The following is a 19,752-nucleotide window of genomic DNA, read 5'->3' on the forward strand; positions in this document are numbered from 1 at the left end:
AGAACAGAATGTAGGCGGTGAGAAAGGATAAGGCTGCTCCACGCTGGAAGCACTTTCATTCAACCGGAAGAAGCGCTGTTATCCAAACCAGAAGCGCTGTTATCCAAACCAGAAGCGCTATTATCCAAACCGGAAGCGCTTTTATCCAAGTAGCAAGACCATGCGCAGCCCAAGAGTCCAGCGAGGGCTGGAGCCCGTGCGCGGCCGCAGGAAGAGCAAACCTTGGTACAGCATCTGGGCCAGCGCCCTGGGCACTGGCTGAAGCCAGGCCAGAGCTCAGCAGAGTCCCTCTGCGTCTGGCCATCCCGAAGCCCCGCTGGTCCTCGGCTTCCCTGGACACTGGCCCCGGCTTTCCTTCTCCTCGAACTGACACGCAGAAAGCGCAGGTGGAATAATCCAGACAAAACCAGTTATAAATTGAAAAAAAGATCCAAGTTGGATTTTATTAAAATAGACATAAACAGTTCTCATTTTTTCTTTAGCTGGTCGTCTAGGGAAGGAAGGAGAGAGAGCAGCGACCATCTGGGTGTAGGGAATGAAGGCGAGAGGAGTCAGAAGCACCGCCTGGTCTGTGCCCCGCAGGCTGGGAGAGCGGGGTCCTCAGCTGCCAGCAGGGGAGCGAACCTCCAAAACCCAGCAGTCCTCACGCTAGTGTCAGGAGCAATGCTGCTGTCACGATTAACTAGAGAATGCAAGTCACAACAAAAGTAAGCCCACACAGATCACCGGAATACTTTTGAACACAAGCAAGGCAGGAGTTTGCTGCTTACAAAAGTGCATTGATAAATCACTGTTTATTCACACTGATCAGGATACATACACAAGAAAAGGTGTATCCTATTTTGTTTTGTTTTGTTTTTTCTAAAAATTCTGTTCCATGAGAACTATGTACAAAATGTGCAAAATGTTTCTACTGCATAACAAAAGAATGAAATCAGTATTCTCCTGCAGTATTAGGAAAATATTTAGATCATTTGAAGTTAGAGTAAGACAAAAGTGAAATATTACACAACAGTCTGTCCATGAAGTAGATTTATAGTCTAGGAGCACGGGGCTCATACTTTCAAACACTTTGGTATAAGTAAAAACAATACAAAGCAAAAGACGAACAAAGATCTCTACTTTGGTTCTCGTAGTTAAGTGAGCGTCTGCGTGGACCATCACAGCTGCCTCCAGCAGCAACGAGGAAGCTCTTGCCGCCCTCCTCTCCTGCTCACCCCCTGCATGGCAGGAGGGCTCCCCGGGCTCTGGGAAGTGGGGAGCATGCCGCCCTCCTCCGGTAGGTGCTCTCAGGTAGCCTGGTGGTGTCCTATGAGCTTATATCCCACCTCTTCAAGCGACCGCCGGGTCTCCTCTTAACACATACAAATGTCCCACACTGTAGCAGCGCAACAATTCACGTTGAATGTAGAACAGACACGTTTACAAAAACCAGGGGCCAGAGCGAAAGGACAGCAGGTAGTGTACACCTTGCACATGGCCAATCCAGGTTCAATCCCCAGGACCCCACATGGTCCCTTGAGCTCTGCCAGGAGTAATTTCTGAGCACAGAGCAAGGAGTAACCCCTGAGCACTGCCAGGTGTGGCCCCAAAACAAAACAAAACAATCAATCTAGCCAGAAGTCCATACTTGAATAAAGGAACGTACTACATTAATAAAAAATATATGCAAGTTTAATAGCCCATCAACAAGAGCTCTTAGCTCTTAAGAGACAGAAACAACCATTTGCATGCTACAGGTATTCATTGATATTCCATGGTACTTTGACAACTGAAGAACTAAACTCATCCAAGGAATCGTTCACTTCATCATTTTCAGAATTGCGTTTTCCCGCTAGACTGTCCAAATGTGGTAGTGGCTGCTCTTCGAAGTCTCCTTGTCGTGGCCCTGTGTGCCGGCGTCTGATGAACGCCGCCAGCAGGGACCGTCGGCGAGCAGCTAGCCGGGAAGCCCGCTCTGCTCCCGGCCACAGAGCACACGGGGGACATCTGGGAGGATCTTCTCGGAACTGTGCTGTCGTCTGGGCCTTTCTGGAAGGATACGGAGACTGTGAGTGAAAGCCAGGCGCTCCCCTCAGCTTTCCACACACGCTAGGATGAGGACCACACACTCCAGTGAAAGTACATGCTGCCGCGGGGTTTTTGGGTTTTGAGAACAGAACAGCTCAAAGGACGCACAACGGTGGCCTGGATTCAATTCCCAGTACCTCGGGATCACTCCCCCACCCCAAACACTACCAGGGTGGGCTGGGGACCCCAGCACTGCTGGGCCAAGCGGCAGTAAGTCCCGTATCATCGAGGAGTCCCTGAGCACTACCTAGGAGACCCCAAGAGAGAGAACAAAAGGGGCTGGAGACAGTACAGTGGAGAAGGCACTTGCTTCGCATGCAGTGGACACCGGTTCGATTCCTGGCACCCCGTATGATCCCCCAAGCTCCACCAGAAGTGAGCCCTGAGCACCTGGGTATGGTCCAAAAACAAAGCACAGAGGCAGGAATTAGGGGAAGGGTCCTATAGCTATTATCCCCCACCATTTACTGAACCTAAGACCTCACCGACTGTAAGATGCATCATTACTTCCCGAGGGTGGCAGAGGACAGAAAGGGAACCCCCACTACACAGGTCGGAAGGACACAGTCTGCAGGCCTCCGAGACAGCACTGGGGGGGAGGAAACCCCCATGCCCCCATCTGCAGCTCACCCCCGCCCTCCCCCCACCCACGTCCACATGGTCCGTGCACTGAATCCGCTCAGCTGAGCTCACTGACTGTACTGGCCGTTAGAACGTGCCACGGCTCTGTGGGCGGGAAAAACGGGATGTCGGGGTTGGGCTTTCCTGGATTTTCTGAGTTTTCTGGTTACATTCGAGCAGAAGCTTCCTGCTGCCCTGTAAGCCCACACAGGGTCTGGGACACGGCCTGGGTGTTTCCCCAGCGGAAGGGCGGCACGTTCCCGGGGTCAGGAAGCGACCCCACCCACCGCTAACCGAGGCAGGGAGGCTGGCGCTCCGCAGTGCTGCGGATTCAGGGAACACCCGTGCCTTTTCCCAGAGACTGTTCAACCCAATCCGAAGTACATGACTATTTCATAATTGAGAAAAAAAGTGAATCTTGAGTCTTTAGATTGGCTCACGCATTCAGGAGTTTTCACCTCCTCCTCTCCTCGTTCCGTGGGAAAAGAACAGGGATAATTAGAACACTATTTCGTTAGGCCACACCGAACTGTGCTTAGGGATTGCTCCTCGCTCTGCACTCAGGGATCATTTCTGTTGGGGTTCAGGGGGTCACAGAGGGTTCCAGGTACTAAACCTGGGTCAGCACGTCCCAGTGGACCATTTCTCTGGCCCAGAATGCTGCTTTTATAGAAGAGAATAGTACTGCAAAACTGTATGTCTAAGACTCAACTATGATTTACGTTTTAAGTCACAGTGCTTTAATAAAAAATAAATAAAACTAGGAACTGGATTTCCACGTGGCCCAGAAATTCCACTACCGGGAAGATGGCCCTGAGGTCCCCAAAACACAAATCAGACAAGACACCCGTAAGCCTGTGTTCACTGCAGCTCTGTGTACAGCAGCCAAAACATGGGGACAGCCCAAATGCCCACAAACAATGACTGGATAAAGAAACTTTCAAACATATAGCAGTCTTAAAAAAAGACTTTATCTGGGGCTGGAGCAATAGCACAGCGGGGAGGGCGTTTGCCTTGCACGCGGTTGAACCGGGTTCGATTCCCAGCATCCCATATGGCCCCTGAGCACCGCCAGGAGTGATTCCTGAGTGCAGAGCCAGGACTAACCCCTGTGCATCGCCGAGTGTGACCCAAAAAGCAAAAAAAAAAAAAAAAGAAAGAAAGAAAGACTTTATCTAAAGTCATACAATTTGCTGCAACATGGATGACTTCGGAAAGTATTATGTGGAGTAAAATCAGAGGGAGAGGAACACTCAGAATGTTCCCTCTTGTATGTGGGACAGAAAGAAATCTCGTACAGAAACATCAAAAGCTCAGTGGCAGCAGAACAAGGAGCGGAAGACCTGGTCCCGGTAGTGAGCTCATGGCAGAAGTGGGGGTGAGAAGGAAGGGAGCGTGGGGACAACAGGGGAGGACGACAGTGGGAGTGGGGGGTGGGGGGAAAATGGGGATACTGGTGCAGGGCAGTGGGCCCCGGTGAAGGGACTGATACTAGAACACTGTACTACCAATACCTTAGTAACTTTGCGAATCACAGTGATTCAATTAAAAACAGGAAGGAAGGAAGCAAAAAAGCAGAAGGGAATAAACATGGGCCAGCAATGACAGACCCTGAGCTGAGTGTGCTGGGTGGGGTTAGGGGAGGGCTGACGAGGACACGTGGGGACACTGGGGGTGCTGGACTCGGCTGGCGGGGGCGAGGCAGCGTCATTACAAACACTAATGCTTACACTCGGAAGCCGCGGTACCTAACAAACTTGGCGCTAAGAAAATCCTCTTTCACTGCGCAGCTTCAGGGCTGGGAGGTGACCTGGGACACGACACACGCGTGGTCGGGAGCTGGGAGGGATTTTGGACGAGCTCTTTCCCAAGGAAAAGCAGCAGATCATCCTGATCTGCCGTTTCTCCTGGGACGCAGAGAGAGGTGGGGACAACGGGCGTCACCCCGAGACTCTAGGCCGGGGGGACGTGTGGGAGAGACGCTCCCGTGGGGGCCTGTGAGTGCTGCCAAGCACAGCTGAAACCCCTAATTGTTCAGGGCAGCAGCGGGAGTCAGACACCGCACCCTACACCCAAAGGAACCTTCACTTCTGCTCCTGGGAGTCTGTGCTTAAGAGAAACTAAACATGACGGAAGACCCGGAGCTGGAGAGAGACGGCAGGCGGGGCGCCTGCCTTGCACACGGTCGACCAGGGTTCACTCCCCGGCACCCCACGATCCTCCGGGCAGTGCAGGAGTGAGCACAGAGCCAGGAGGGAGCCCTGAGCACCACTGAGTGTGGCTCCAAAATATAAATGTTCTTCCTAATTTTTTTTTAAAAAGGCCCAGAAATGGTTAATGAGTTAGAAATGTGAGTCCCTTCCTTAATGTCTGTCCTGAATTTTTAAAAACACAATCACAGGAACAGGAGAAAGAGATAATACAGCCCCGTAAGAGACAGCTCAGTGGCTGTGTGCATACTCCGCCTGCGAGAGCCCCGGGTTTGAGTCCCAGCCCCAGAGTCCAGCAGGCAGCAGGCACCATTCCCAGTTACCAGCTGGAGGGTAGCCGGGAGCAGTGCCCACGCAGTATCGGGTGCGAGCCAAAAACCAAAGACCGAAGACGGCAGACTGCCCGGTTCAGAACGACGACACACACTGTCACGGGAAACACACACTACAGCGACACAGTCACTCACGGTGAGGGGCGCCACTCAGTGCTGGGGCTGCTCAGGGCTGATGTTCATGGTTCGGTAAATTTCCTTCAGTAATAGCAAGGCGGTATCTTCTGATTCCCTGGGACAGAGAAAAGAGCACTGACCCTGGGCTGCAAGAGACTCAGCATCTCTGCGTCAAGGGCGGAAATGCAGCTTCTGTTTCATCCTCCTCTTCCTAAACAGTGTGTGAGGACGAAGTGAAGGGAACTTGAGCTGTCCTGGGCAGGCGCTGGTCTGGGATTCTCCTTGGGGAGACACGGGCGCAGGCGGCAGAGCGGTCAGAGCGCAGGGCACCCCCCGAGCCCACAGCATCCCCCCACAACTCAGTGTGATGTTTGCTCGAACAAAACGGCAACCAGGACCAAATGGCGACTAGCAACACCCGGAGTCAGGGACCACCCTGCCCCCGGCATGGAAGTCAGGACTTGGGGCCCACGTGGCACTGGGAAGCCACCAGGCTGCATTCCCGCTTCCTCACCATCGACACCCCCCCAGCCCCAAATGACGGGAGCCAGACCAAGCGCACCGGTTCCCCTAGGCATGGCTTCCTTTTCCCACGCAAGACAACTTAAAAAGCCCCCTTCATCTCTCCCAGGGTGCGGCTTGACCCTGGCCTCGTCCGAGGGTCGTAGAGTTCGCCCGGGAACGTGCCCCAACCGACTTCTCCCACTCCCTTCTCTTCCTTCGTCTCTGTCCCCCGTCCTCACCACACGGGGTGCCCAAATCTATCACTGAGCCCACGGACGAAGGCCGGGCTCCACGCCGGTGACACACTGCCATCTTGTGGGTAACTAACCCAAAAGGGGAAAAGGCTGTGGGCTACCGGGGGATGCTGGAATGGACGCATCAAGGCTAAACCGGCAAGAATCTCTCTAGGGCCCGCGCCCCTCTCTGTGCCCAGGAGCACCGGGGAGGAGAACACTCACCAGTAGCACAGGTGACTCTGAAGAGCGAAGAGATACTCGTTGAAGCTCTCGATCGGCTTCTCCTGGAGCACGTAGTCGATGCGCCGGCCGCCGTTGAGCATCCCGACCTTCCCCAGGTAGTCCTCGTCCCTGAGCGAGTCGGGACTGTCAACAATCTTCTCTGCTGGAATGGAAGCCATTGCCACATCCGAGTCAGTCCTTCCTCCCTCCCCTGCCATGGCCTGGGTGCAGCAGCCCGAAGCTCCCGGCCCGGGCTCAGTGTCTGCTGCTCCAGAGAACCAGGGGCGGGGGCTGCTTATCCAAGGGAGAGGAGAGAGAGCCACAGGCTGACAGAGTTTGGGAGAAAGGGGATGACACAGCACTGCAGAAGCACGAAAACGGAACGGAGGTAGGAAATCATCTCTGTACCACTGCACGATGGCCGGGCCTGGTGTCGGCGGCTGGTCACCGCCCCGCAGTGACAGGGCTCCCTGGTGCTTTCAGGGCAGAGAGCTGCTCCCCGGTTGAGAGACAAGGAACGAGTGGCAGACTGATTACTAGGCGATAATCAACAACCTTTGCTGCCAATCCCAGAGACCAGACATGGGGGAGAGGGACAGCCAGAGAGCAGGGCAGGGACAGACCGGGAGACAGTGCAGGGCGCGTAGCACAAGGCGAAGTTTGACCCAGGAAGTCGTGAGCCACGGCAGGGGGAGACAAAGGTGGCAGGAGCCCGACTGATATCACCTCCGAGCTGGGGACAGACTGCTGGTAACAGAGGAGCACTGATCACAGATCACGGGCGTGGCGCCCCCTGGGGCACTGTCCTTTGCCCCTGCGGCCGTGTGTGTCTCCGAAGCTCTCTGGCCTCAAGGAGACCCCCAGTACGAAAGGGCAGCCTCCCCCAGCGGGAGCGGGAGCAGTGCCCGGGGGGTGCAAGGCACATTAAACAGATCACCCGGAAGATGACAGCTAGCGTGGAACTTTAAATGGCCTCAACACAACCCTGATTCTCATCAAGTTTCAGATGTCCCACTCTTGCCTTGGGAATCTCGACCGCGGGCGGAAGCAGAGTTCCAGCGGGCAGGTGCTGGCCTTGCACTTGAGCCCCGGCAAATGCCCAAGCCCCCCCCTCACCGGCCCCCAGCCTGGGCAGAGCCAGGAGTAAGCCCTGAGTGGCCCAAAAGCAAAAACAAACAAAAAAGTAGTCATAAAAATGGTAAATGTCATGATCACAGTCTGTATCTGTCCTGGAAAACGTCTCAAATGTCAAGCCTTACCTTCAACTACTTGCTTCTCCTCCTCCTCTTTGATTTGGTTGGCCACCTTCTCCAGCTCTTCCTGCAGCTGAGCGGAAGAGGTGTGGGCACGCGCAAACTCGTTTAACGTCTGCCAAGCACTTTTCAGAGAGCTAATAAAACCCTGCTTCAGATCAGAGCCCATACGCGAGAGGCTTTCTTTCAGCTCTAGAGAGATCAAAACACCTCGAGTTACTAGCCGCGGACAGCACAGCAGACCCTCAGACGTGACTTTAGTGGTGTCATCTCGAGACGCAAACACCACCACAAGTGGCTCTAATCGTCCAAGTCTCCCTTCACCGCTGTGAGGCATGGACAGTATGAAGCTCACTGATCTGTGTCTGCAGGGGGGGCAAACTGGGCTGCTGGGTGGGCAAAGGGGGACACTGGTGCAGGGCAGGGCTCGCTGGCCGGTGTGGGGCATTTAATGTCTGAAACAACTGTCTGAAGAACACCCTGGTAAATCATAGTGCTATAATAAAAAAAAAAAAAATTAAGTTACTCATTGTGGGAAAAAAGCCCTGTACCACGAAAATGAAGAGAAGTGAGTATTTCTCAGACAGGTAAGATCTCTTTGACCTCCCCTAAATGTTAAATGCATGCAAGTTTCTCAGCCAAAATCCTTAACAATTAGAATATTTTGAGTCTGGCCAGAGTGATAATACAGCAGGGTGGGGCATTTGCCGTGCACCTGACCAACCCAGGTTCAATCCCAAGCACCCCATTGTGGTCCCCTGAGCACCGCCAGGAGTGATTCCGGAGCGCAAAGCCAGGAGTAACCCCTGAGAACTGCTGAGTATGGTACAAAAAAAAAAAAGTAAAATAATAAACTATTTTGAAGAGTCTTATTATTCTCCTTTTGGTGCAAGGTACGGGATAACAAACAATGGCGTTCGGAGGCCCAGGAGAGGCAGGAAACGGAACCCATCCGGGTCACAGGCCCGAGCCCTGTCCGAGCCAGCTCCCTGGCCCCTTTGCCCTTTGCAAAAAAGGAGTCTTGGGGACCGGGGAGTTGGGGAGGGGTGAGGGGGTGAGGGAGGCATTTGCCCTGCATACTGACAGCCCCAGCTCAATCCCCACACCACAAGCCCCTCCCTCCAGTAAACGCCGTAAGCAGGTTGGAGACACAAGGCACTGGGTTTGCACGCAGCCAGGCCTGGTTCAAGCCTGACCCCGCCTCTGGGCCCCCAAGCACTGCCAAGGGTCACTCCCGAGCAGAGAGAACCATGAGCACTGCCAACATGGCCCCGCTCACCACAGCCCCCCACTCGAGTAATGAAATACCCAGGGCATACTCATGTGTTTGGTTTTTTTTTTTCTTTTTTGGGTCACACCCAGTGATGCACAGGGGTCACTCCTGGCTCTGCACTCAGGAATTACTCCTGGCAGTGCTCAGGGGGCCATATGGGATGCTGGGAATCGAACCTGGGTTGGCCGCATGCAAGGCAAACGCCCTACCCGCTGTGCTATCACTCCAGCCCCTCATGGGTTTTTTTTTTTTTATATCGTAAAATAACCGGTCCTCAAGAGAATGGAGCAATAGTATAGAGGGTAGGACTTGCAGCCTTGCAGCTGACCCGGGTTCAATCCCCGGCACCCCAAAGGCTCCCTGAGTCCCACCAGCAGTGATTCTTAAATGCAGAACCAGGAGTCAGCCCGAGCACTGCCGGGTGTGGCCTAAAAACCGGGCCCTGAGGAGAGAAGCGAGGCCGGGCCCAGGCACAGCGGGACAGCTAATACCTGCACCGGGTGACTGACCCTCAATTGATTTTCAACATCACAAAAGGGAATTAAAAACTAAAAGATGAGTTTGCCCAACGTGTTATAATCTGATGGTGGCAATCTGAGCTTCTGACATAACCAGTTTAAACTTCTAGTTTAAAATTGGAAAAACTCCTTCCCTTCTTATTTTTGTCTAAAAGAAATCATGAGAATTTTATTCAAAATTTTTTTCTTCAAACTGTTTTGTTTTGGGGGGTGTTTTGTTGGGGGTTCCTTGGGGGGAGGGAAGGAGGTGGGGAGCAGTACCCAACTGTGCTCAGGGCTGACTCCTGGCTCTGTGCTCAGGGCGGACCCCTGGCTCTGTGCTCAGGGCTGGACCCCTGGCTCTGTGCTCAGGGCTGACTCCTGGCTCTGTGCTCAGGACTGACCCCTGGCGGGCTCAGGAAACCACCTGGGTCCCAGGGTTGAATGAACCCATGTCAGCCATAAGCATGTGCTGGAACTACTGTATTATCTCTTCAGATCATTTTGTCAACACCTTTCCATTCCAACTTGAGTGTATCTGAACACTATTTGAACATTAGGAAGAAATCTTTGTAACTCCTACAAATATTCAGTAATAAAGCAGTCCTAACCACAGCAGGAATTGAAATAATACTCATTCTGTCAAAGTATTTACTGCGAACATTTTCATACATTATAAATGACCGATTACGAAACAACAGGGAGGAAACACGTTTTCAGAGTCTTTGCGATTTACCTAAATGAAGCCTTTTTCTGCCTTTGTGATGTGGAATGAGGACTGCTTTGAGGTCCAAATCAGGAACAATCATGGGCTCTAATCTATATGCCACCGGGTCAAGCTACAAAGAAAAGAATCGGAAAGTTCTGAGAGCTCTTTTGATTATTTAGCTGAGGGAAAAAACAAGTCACTGACAAACGAGAGATTTCTGTCCATGATGTAGTCAAACACTGGTAATTCGAAGACGACAATCAGCTTGCAAAGGGGCCAGAGAGGGGGGTTAAGGTGCTCGCCTGGCAAGTGGCCAACCCCAGTTCAATCCCTGGCACCACGCAGGATCCCCTGAACCCCACCAGGATGATCCCTGAGCCGAGACTCAGGCGGGAGAAAGCCCTGAGCACCACCAGGTATGACTCCAAGGCCCCCAAACCCCAAAAAATTACTTTGTGAGCAAAGGAACAGAATTACTTTCTTAAACAAAGGATTTATGGTTGAAGTTTTGGAAAATATTAGACTATACTAGGACAGAGAGATGAACTGTACAAAAATCAAGATCAGGATTAATTCATTTAAGAATCCGAGACTGGTGACTCCTGAACGGCCCTGATCCCAGAGGCACACAAACCAATCTGCGAGCCCAGAAGCTTTTGCTCCTCGTGTGCGTAACCAGCAATGAAAAACAAACTATCTAATGATGCTTCTTCGTCAGGTCTGATTGTTGGGAAAATTCCAAGTAATAATGGTGGGTCTTTAGTCGAAATATTAAATGTGATCAAAGTGGAGAGAGAGTAAAGTGGAAATCATCTGCCACACAGGCAGGGGGAGGGGTTCTTGGTAGTGGAAAATGTTCACTGGTAAAGGGATGGGTGTTTGATCACTGTATGACCGAGACTTAACCTGGAAGGCTTTGTAACTGCTCTCACAGTGATTCAGTACAAAAAAAAAAAAAAGGAATCTGAGACTGGCAGGATCAAGAGGGCAGGGTAAGACGGGCAGATACCAGCAGGGCTGGCCCCCAGCCCCACACGGTTCGCTGAGGGAGACACCTCCGTGTACTCACTGGGTGGTAAATATTGAAGAAGCCTTTACACGTCGGAAGCCTGTAGTTCTCGTCTATCCGATCCACTCCTCGAACGGTGAGAAGCACACCAATGGGGGACCCCAAGGCAAAGAAATTCTCTGGCTCAAAGTCCAACGAGTTATAAACAACAGAAACCTAGAATCGAAACACAGTCACAGAGATAACAAAGGATCGTTCCAGGCTCCCTGGCCCCAAATCTGAATCCTGCTGTACACAGAGAGTGTCCGGGGCGGCGGGTAACACACACCTCCCACCGTCCCCGTCTTTCCAGTCAGGTGAGGGAATCAGCCAGAGTCCGTAAAGCTGTCCAAGTCAGTTCACATCTTCAGGTAAAGAGGTTAAGATGGCATTTCTAGGGACCGGAGCGATAGCACAGCGGATAGGACGTGTGTCTTGCACGCAGCCGACCCAGGTTCGGGCCCCAGCATCCCGTATGGTCCCCGAACACCACCAGGAATGATTCCTGAGTGCAGAGTCAGGACTAACCCCTGAGCATCGCCGGTGTGACCCAAAAAAGCAAAAAAAAAAGGCATCTCCTGGGGGATCCTTACCAGATCGCACAGCAGGTAAGGAACTTGCGTTGCACACGGCTGATCTGGGTCCCACCCCCAGCGTCCCGTCAGGTCCACCGAGCCCACCAGGAGTGAGTACTGAGTGCAGAGCCGGGAGTAACCCCCGAGCAGCACTGGGTGTGGCCCAAAAGCAACTAGAAAAAAAATTTTTAATAAAAAATAAAATGCCGTCGTTAGGGAGGCAGAGGGACAGCTGAGCGGCACAGGGACAGGGGCCTGCCGTGCCACGGCTGGCCTGGGTTTGATCTCCAGCAGCCCACGGGGTCCCCCAGGCACCACCAGAGGAAATTCCTGAGCACAAAGCCAGGAGTAATCCTTAAGCATTATCAAGTGTGACCCTAAAAACAAATGAAATGCCATCTCCGGGCCTCCTCTTCCAGCCCGTGCTCTCCCCTGGACACGCACTACCTTTCCTGTCCCTATGTTCCTTTGCTTCCCGATGGTCCCCGAGCCCCGCTGGGGTGACCCCTGCACGCCCCACTCCTCAAAAAAAAAATCTGTTTTATTTTGACTCTTTGTTCAGCAACCTCCACACTCTTTCCTCTAAGGATGCTTTTTTGTAGCATTTCCAGCGGTTTTACATAGTAAACAATACATTATTATTTCGGTTCTGCTTTGGGGCAGGGACTGAAACATCTGAAACAGGGTGGTGGGAAGGTGCAATGGTGGTGGGACTGGGGTTCGAATACTGAATTAATACTGTGAACTACTTGATAAAATCCACAATGTGTTAACAATCAGTTATTTAAAAAGCAGTACTTTTTCTAGAGAAAGTTTATTCTTAGAACAAACTGTTCTGAGTTGTAGGGAAAATGAAGCCCACTATAAATTGCCAAAGAATATTTTAGAGTAGAGGTTTTAAAAATTTAGAAGATACATAATTAGGTTTCGGTAATTTACTAATTAGATAGCACGAGGCCAACCCGGGTTCGATTCCTCCATCCCTCTCGGAGCGCCCAGCAAGCTACCGAGAGTATCCCACCCACACGGCAAAGCCTGGCAAGCTCCCCGAGGCGTATTTGATATGCCAAAAACAGGAACAACAAGTCTCACAATGGAGACGTTAGTGGTGCCCGCTTGAGCAAATCTATGAGCAACGGGCTGATAATGACAGTGACTTTATAAAATAAAAAAAATTCTTAAAAAAATTAAAACTAGAACTACACATGTTCCAGCAATCCTTCTCTGGCAAAAAATAAACACCTCAAAGAAATTAAAAAAAAAAAAAAAAAAAAAAAACGTACTTCACAACAACAACAAAAGTCACCTGCAGGGGCTAAAGATCGGCGGGCGGGCTGGGCACTTGCCAGGGTTGGGTATCGGGTACCCCTCGGGGCCCCCTGAGCGCAGAAGTAGGGGTGCGCCCCGGCCGCAGACATACCTGCCCCGTGCCAACCTCAAAGGACTCGTAGTGGACGTGCGAGGAGGACACGCAGACGCCGACGGGCAGCCTCCTCTTGGACTCGCCGGGCTCCGCGGCCGCTCCGTCGCCTTTCGGAGCACTTCCTTCTGGTCCTGGGGTGGCAGCGGCCACTGCAGCCTTCTTCTCCGACGCCATCTTTCTCTGCTCCTGTGACATCCCAACATTTCGTGACACAGCCCTGGGGAGACCCCCAGGTCCCGCCAGCACCAGGGAATCGCTCTCCTTAGCTCACGGAACGGCTTTGCAGCTCTTAGAAAAACCGTCCCTCGCGGGGCCAGGAGACAGCACAGTGGTTAGGGCATGGGTCCCCTGAGCATCCCCAGGTGTGGCCCCGGGGCCCCAGCTCCACTGGGGTGACCCGGGATCAGAGCAGCACCGCACCCTCGGCCCGAGCACTGAGCTGGGCTGAGAAGGGCCGAGTTCTCCTGAGCACTTGTTCTGGGGACCCGAGAGAGAAGAATGGCCGGAGCACAGTCCAGGGGACCACGCTCTTGCCTTGCACTGTCAGGCTTCCAACCCCAGCACCACCCGAGGGCCCCGAAGCCAAGCCAGGGGTGATCCCCGAGCACGGCTAAGTGCTCCCCTCCCCCCAGAAAATAAAGAGGTAAGAAAAAAATATATCCCTTTAAGCAACACATACTAAATATTCACAGAAGAAATACCAAGATGTCTGTGATTCCGAAAGGAAAAAGTTAAGAGGCAAAGAAAAAATGGACCCGGGCCAGAGAGACAGGCTAGTGGGTCAGACCTTTGCCTTGCACGTAGCGATCCGGGTTCTACACCAGCACCCAGAGGACCCGCCGAGCCTGCCGGGAGTGACCCTGAGCACACAATGAGGAGTAAGCCCTGAGCACCAGCGGGGTGTGGCCCCAAAACAAAACAAAAAACATATTTCAAAAATATAAAGCTATCACACTACATCCCTTTCTCTATACAATTAAACTCTTCAACGATAAAAAGGGAAAGTTTCAACTTCATCATTTTATATATATAGTATATATAATGATGTATATATAATGTACATAAACTATGGACAGTTTAGAATTCTTTTTTTTTTTTTTGCTTTTTTTTTGGCAGGGGGTCATACCCGGCGATGCACAGGGGTTACTCCTGACTCATGCACTCATGAATTACTCCTGGTGATGCTCGGGGGACCATATGGGATGCTGGGAATCGAGCCCGGCTCAGCCGCATGCAAGGCAAACGCCCTCCCCACTGTGCTATCGCTCCAGCCCTTGGACAGTTTAGGATTCTTCTCTGACTCTACATCCACACTTCGAGAGATGGAGAACTCCAGGGGAGGCTCTTCAGCTTCTCCCCACCCACAGCACCCCCCGACAGGCTTTTTGCAAAGCCATCTGGGAGGAATGGAGAAACACAGCATCATACCAGCCCTCAAAAAAATCACTGAGAAATGAAAAAGAATGCAAACGCCCCAACAGTGGGATGCCTCACCAAAACCTCACTCTGCATAAAAGAGTTCAGACACAGGAGTATAGCATGTTTCCGTTCACATGGACGTCAGGAACTGATCCAGGTGAGAGTGATCAAAAGCAGGCCAGGGAGCAGAGGGCTGGACGCAGGCCTGGCACTCACAGGGCCCGGGGAAACCCTGGTGGTCCCCAGCACCTCTGGGGAGGCGCCAAAACAAATGAAAACAAGCTTAAAATTGTGCCTTTCCATCACTGGGTAAGCAAATACGAGCTTCCGGGGCGTCTCTGTGGCAAGGAAACCAAACACACTGACGTGCAGGCCAGAGGTGCCCCAGGAGGAGCACAAGCCCTGCAGCCCAGGGCCTCGAGCCTGGCAACAAGCACGCGGCCCCCGGCCCGTTCCTGCGGCAGCACAGGAGTGGCACGACCTGGTGGCACGACCAGGAGCACTGCTGGGAGGCGCCCACTTTACCCAGACGCTCGCTCAGGCTGGCAGTGATCACTGGTGGGCAGCCACAGGGGCGGGCCGGTGTTGCCCGAAGCCCCCGGACATGAGTGACTGCCTGTGTTTAAGCGGAGTTGAAGGGCAGCCGCGGACCAACCTCCCAACTCACAGCCCCAAAGACGAGCACTGGAGAACAAGTCCAGCCGGCTCGTTCATTTCCCCCCAGCTTCTTCCTGTATGGCTTTGGGGTCACGCCCACTCAGGGGGCCACACAGTGCAGGGCACGCACCCCCGAGGCGGGCCATCGTGCTGGCCCCTGGGCAGTGCAGGCGCGTGGAACTGCCACTCAGCTCAGGGATGATCCGTGTCTGGAAGACACGGTTCTCTCTGCCCTCTGCAGGCGGCACGCGGGCAAACCCACAGCCCAGTGAGGAGCCCGTCCCTGCGCGCCAGCTCACCTCTTACAGGAGGAACTGCCACCATACTCAGGAATCTGGCATTCTCAAATGCAGCAAGCAGCTGAAGTACTCCTAAATTACCCTAAGCCTCGTGTTTTGTTCTAATACTTCTACAGAGAGCCAACGTGTATACAGCATCAGCATTCCCAACGGTCAGAACTATTCCTTTCCTTAGGGATGGGAATGACAGTCCAGCGGGCAGGGCGTTTGCCATGCACTCAGCTGGCCCGAGTTTGCTCCCCGGACATCGCACATGGCCCCTGAGCACAGAGCCAGGAGTAAGCCCTGAGCACCACTGGGTGTGGTCCAAAAACAAAGTAACCACCCCTATTCCTTCCCAAATGAAAATCAAAAATAACTACCGAAAGAAGATGGGGCCAGAGGCTGGAGCGATAGCACAGCGGGTAGGGCATTTGCCTTGCACGCGGCTGACCCGGGTTCAATTCCCGGCATCCCATATGGTCCCCTGAGCACCACCAGGAGTAATTCCTGAGTGCAGAGCCAGGAGTAACCCCTGAGCATTGCGGGTGTGACCCAAAAAGCAAAGAAGAGAGGGGAGGGGAGGGGAGGGGAGGGGAGGGGAGGGGAGGAGAGGAGAGGAGAGGGGAGGGGAGGAGAGGAAGATGGGGCCAAAGCAATAGTCCAGCAGGGAGGGCGTTAACCTTGCAAGCAGCTGTCCCAGGTTCAACCCCCAGCATCCCACATGGCCCCGAGCACCACCAAGAGCGATTCCTGAGTGCAGAGCCAGGTGAAAGCCCCGAGCACTGCTGGGTGAGAACCCCACGCCCCACCAAAGGAAATAAAAAGAAAGAAAATCACTAAGATAATTTACAAAGGGGCAAAAAGTGCTGAGGCTACAAATATTTCATCTCCTTATTATAAAATAGTAATAGACTCCTGTTATCTCAGTCACAATAAATCAATGGGACACACCGCATTATCTTGCAGTTCACCTGACAGGCTCTCGTTAACCTAAAGCGATCGATGACAACAGGGCTGAGCAAATTTTCGTGGCTCATCACAAGGCAATTACCTTCGCATCTTAAAAACAGGATCAATTCGGAGGTCGGGGAGACCCCCCAGGGCAAGGCGGCAGGCCTTGCTTGGTCCAGGCCCCAAATTCAAGCCCTGGCACCAGGAGGCTCCACCGTACTGCCAGGGACAACCATGGTGACCCCCAGGCCCAGGCGGGGTGGCCTGGTGACCCCTAAGTCAGACTCACACCCCCAGAACCGTGTACTGCTGGGACTGGCCCCGGGTCCCCACGCGCTGCCGGGGCGGCCCGAATCGGGAAGCCAACTGAGAAAGTGTCGGAACCCAGGGACCCTCCACGTCTGCAGGTGCTCCGTGAAGTGTTGGGGAGCGCTAGAACATCTACTCCTGCCCCCGCAGCAGGACGCAGGGCAGGGCAGGGCCTGGGGCCGCTTCCTCCCTCTGGGCCCTGCCTTCCCGGGCCTGTGCTTCACTGGGGACACAAGGGCCCACAGGCAGGGCCACGAGCCTGCTCTCCGCGGGGCTGGACACCTGGAGCAGCTCAGCGAGGGGACGGGCCCTGAGCAGCGGGGGGCTGTCACGGCCGCGTGTGCCGGCCAAGGACACCAGCTCAGAGCCTCCATCTCAGTCCGCATCTCCCTCTGCTGCAGATGTCTGAGACCGGGGACTGATGGGCATCAATCGACGTCCGGGGCAGCCTCTTCCTCCCCATATCCGACTCTGCCCTGGCGCCTTCCTCTGAGGCCCCTCCTAATGGCCAGGACCATCCGGATTTCTAGTAGCAGCCAACCCAGCAAACGCTCTCGCAGAAACCTGCCTGAGGGCCTCCTGGAGTCACCCCCCCCAGCCCCCCTCAGCCTCCCCACCACCCGCAGCCTGCCAGTGGCTTAGAGTTCTTTGAAAGGCTTCTGAGTTCTTACTATGCTTTGTTTTAATCTGAGTTGAATTTGTTTTAATGTGTTTAATATGACTGCTAAGAAATCCAGTGGGAGAGGTGGCGGCATCCCCCAGCACGGCCAGGAGTAATTCCTGAGCTCAGAGTCAGGAGTAAGAGTAAGCCCTCGGCAGAGCTTGGGGGGCGGGGACGGAGGCGGGACCAAGAAAGGAGAAAGAGAAAATTCAGCCTGCATCTCGGGATGTAGCTCAGGGGAGAGCCCTGACTGAGCCTGCTTGAGGCCGCCTGCCAGGTACCGGGCGCACGGAGCACTTTCTGCACTGTCTCGTGGGACATTTGCATCTTCTTCACCCTTCAAATGGCTGGGACGGGGAAGAGAGAAAACGGGCGCCCCTGGCAGGCGCTAAGGTTTACAAGCCTGGCGTGATCCTCTCTCCAATCCTCTGAAGAGGACACAATCAATTCTGTTTCAGAAATAAAGGAAGCCAAGGATGGGGAAAACGAGGCAAAATGTTTAAGAATGTGTAGATCGTAAGTAGTCAAACTGGCAATCAGGATGACCAACTCATTGTTTATCCAGACCTTGCCTAAATTTTTGCACCAGGAAATGCCCCAATTTCCTGGGCCGCCATGCTGACACTCAGGGACGGCACATGCAACACAGTCGGCTGTATGTAAGTTCTGTACTTTCTCTCTGGACGCCCAAATGCTAGTTAGGAAAGTCAAAGCCCCCTGGCCCAGGAAGTCTCTCCATGCCGGGAAACACGGGCAGTCACCCTCACGGGGACTCAGATCCAGCTCTAGGTGATGCCAAAGCCCGTGTGTCCGTCAGTCCCATGACCACAGCTCGGGGACAGAGCGTACTCGCCGGCCTAACTGCAACAGGAAGAGACAGAAGCTTCCAGAAGAGAATGAAGGCTATGAGCATGTGCTGAGCATGCAGGAGGCCCAGGTACACGGGGTCCCCAAGCACAGGGACGGACCCCTGAGCAGTAAGCAAGAGCTGAGAACCCCGCCTGGGTAAGGAAGTATACCAGGGAGTCCGCAGCGGGGCGCAGAGGAGCTGAGCGCTCGCTCCGGGCGGACGCAGCCCTTACCAGTTTGGCGGCTTTATGCTTCACAAAGTTCGAGATCTTCTTTCTGGGGCCCAGGGGTATTCCCATTTCCTTCAGGTCATCCACGGTACACATGAGCTTTAAGACAAGAGAAGCACGTGCACGAGTCAGCCCAGTGAAAAGGCAACTGAACTTGAATGAGAATATAAAAGAAATCATCTGAAGCCATCTGAGATCCAGCTCAGTTCATTTTTTAAGTGACGACTGGGGGGGAGAGAAAGGGGGGCAAGGGAGAGAGGGAGAGGGAGAGAGGGGGAGAGAGAATGGGAGGGAGACAGGGAGAGAGGGAGAGAAAGAGGGAAGGAAAGGGAGAAAGAGGAAAGGATAGAGAGAATGGGAGAGAGGGAGAAAGGAGGGAGAGAGAAGAGAAAGAAAGAGGGAGGAGGAGAGAGAAGGAGGGGGAAGGAGAGTGAGAGAGGGAGGGGGAGAGAGAGAGAGAGAGAGAGAGAGAGAGAGAGAGAGAGAGAGAGAGAGAGAGAGAGAGAGCCTGCCAAGACGCAGGAAGAGGGAAACTGGGGACACTGGTGGTGGGATATATACACCAAAGAAGGGACGGGTGTGGCACATTACGTGACTGAAACCCAATCATGAACAACTTGATGACTCTCTAAAAACTCCGGAGTGACAGTCAATGAATCCAGCAACCTTGGAGATGCCCTGCGGGGGGAGCAGCCCACTGTCTGTGTGCCGTTCACAACTGCACACAGGGCTGCCCTGACCAGAAGGGCTGCGGAGACGCCCGCACTGTCTGGGGCTGACTGACAGCCCTGCCGTGGGCATGGTGAGACTGCGCCACCAGCAACTCCACAGCTGCCAGAGCTGCCGATGCAGAAGCTGATCCTAAGGTTTTGCCAGTCAGGCACTACGGTGAGTACCCGTGAAGGTATTCCTGAGTGAGGGCTGGAGCGACAGCACAGCGGGGAGGGCATTTGCGCTGCACGTGGCCGACTCGGGTTCAATTCCCAGCATCCCATACACCACCATCCCATACACCATACATCCCTGAGCACCACCAGGAGTAATTCCTGAGTACAGAGCCAGGAGTAAGGCCTGAGCATCGCCGGGTGTGACCCAAAAAGAAAATAAAAAGTATTCCTGAGTGAATGTTTCTCTAGAGGAAATACAGTAAAACTGCAAGGGCAAAGGGTAGAGTTTTATATAAATATGTATACATATGTATGTCTTACATACATATACATTTGTGTACATATTTATATATGTGCAGACACGTGTGTATGTATATATATGTACACACACATATATATGTACGTACATATATATGTA

At 53.3% G+C, this 19,752-nt stretch overlaps 1 protein-coding gene across 3 annotated transcripts in view; it reads right to left on the reverse strand.

Moving 5' to 3' along the window:
* Positions 1 to 426: 426 nt before the first annotated feature.
* Positions 427 to 19,752, reverse strand: part of SEC23IP (SEC23 interacting protein) — a 48,831-nt gene continuing 29,505 nt past the window's right edge. The window contains exons 12-19 of one of the 3 annotated variants that reach the window (XM_055119285.1): positions 18,451 to 18,546; positions 13,088 to 13,276; positions 11,114 to 11,269; positions 10,072 to 10,174; positions 7,572 to 7,757; positions 6,313 to 6,472; positions 5,369 to 5,465; positions 427 to 2,031 (exon numbers count right to left, since the gene is read on the reverse strand). In XM_055119285.1, coding sequence (XP_054975260.1) covers positions 5,384 to 5,465; positions 6,313 to 6,472; positions 7,572 to 7,757; positions 10,072 to 10,174; positions 11,114 to 11,269; positions 13,088 to 13,276; positions 18,451 to 18,546 — 972 coding nt within the window. In that variant the 3' untranslated portion in view covers positions 427 to 2,031; positions 5,369 to 5,383. Of the gene's footprint in view, positions 2,032 to 5,368; positions 5,466 to 6,312; positions 6,476 to 7,571; positions 7,758 to 10,071; positions 10,175 to 11,113; positions 11,270 to 13,087; positions 13,277 to 18,450; positions 18,547 to 19,752 lie in introns of all 3 variants that reach the window. The other 2 variants (XM_055119284.1, XM_055119286.1) reach the window with 2 other exon arrangements.

The sequence above is a fragment of the Sorex araneus genome, chromosome 11 (assembly GCF_027595985.1).
Source record: "Sorex araneus isolate mSorAra2 chromosome 11, mSorAra2.pri, whole genome shotgun sequence".
NCBI lineage: Eukaryota > Metazoa > Chordata > Mammalia > Eulipotyphla > Soricidae > Sorex > Sorex araneus.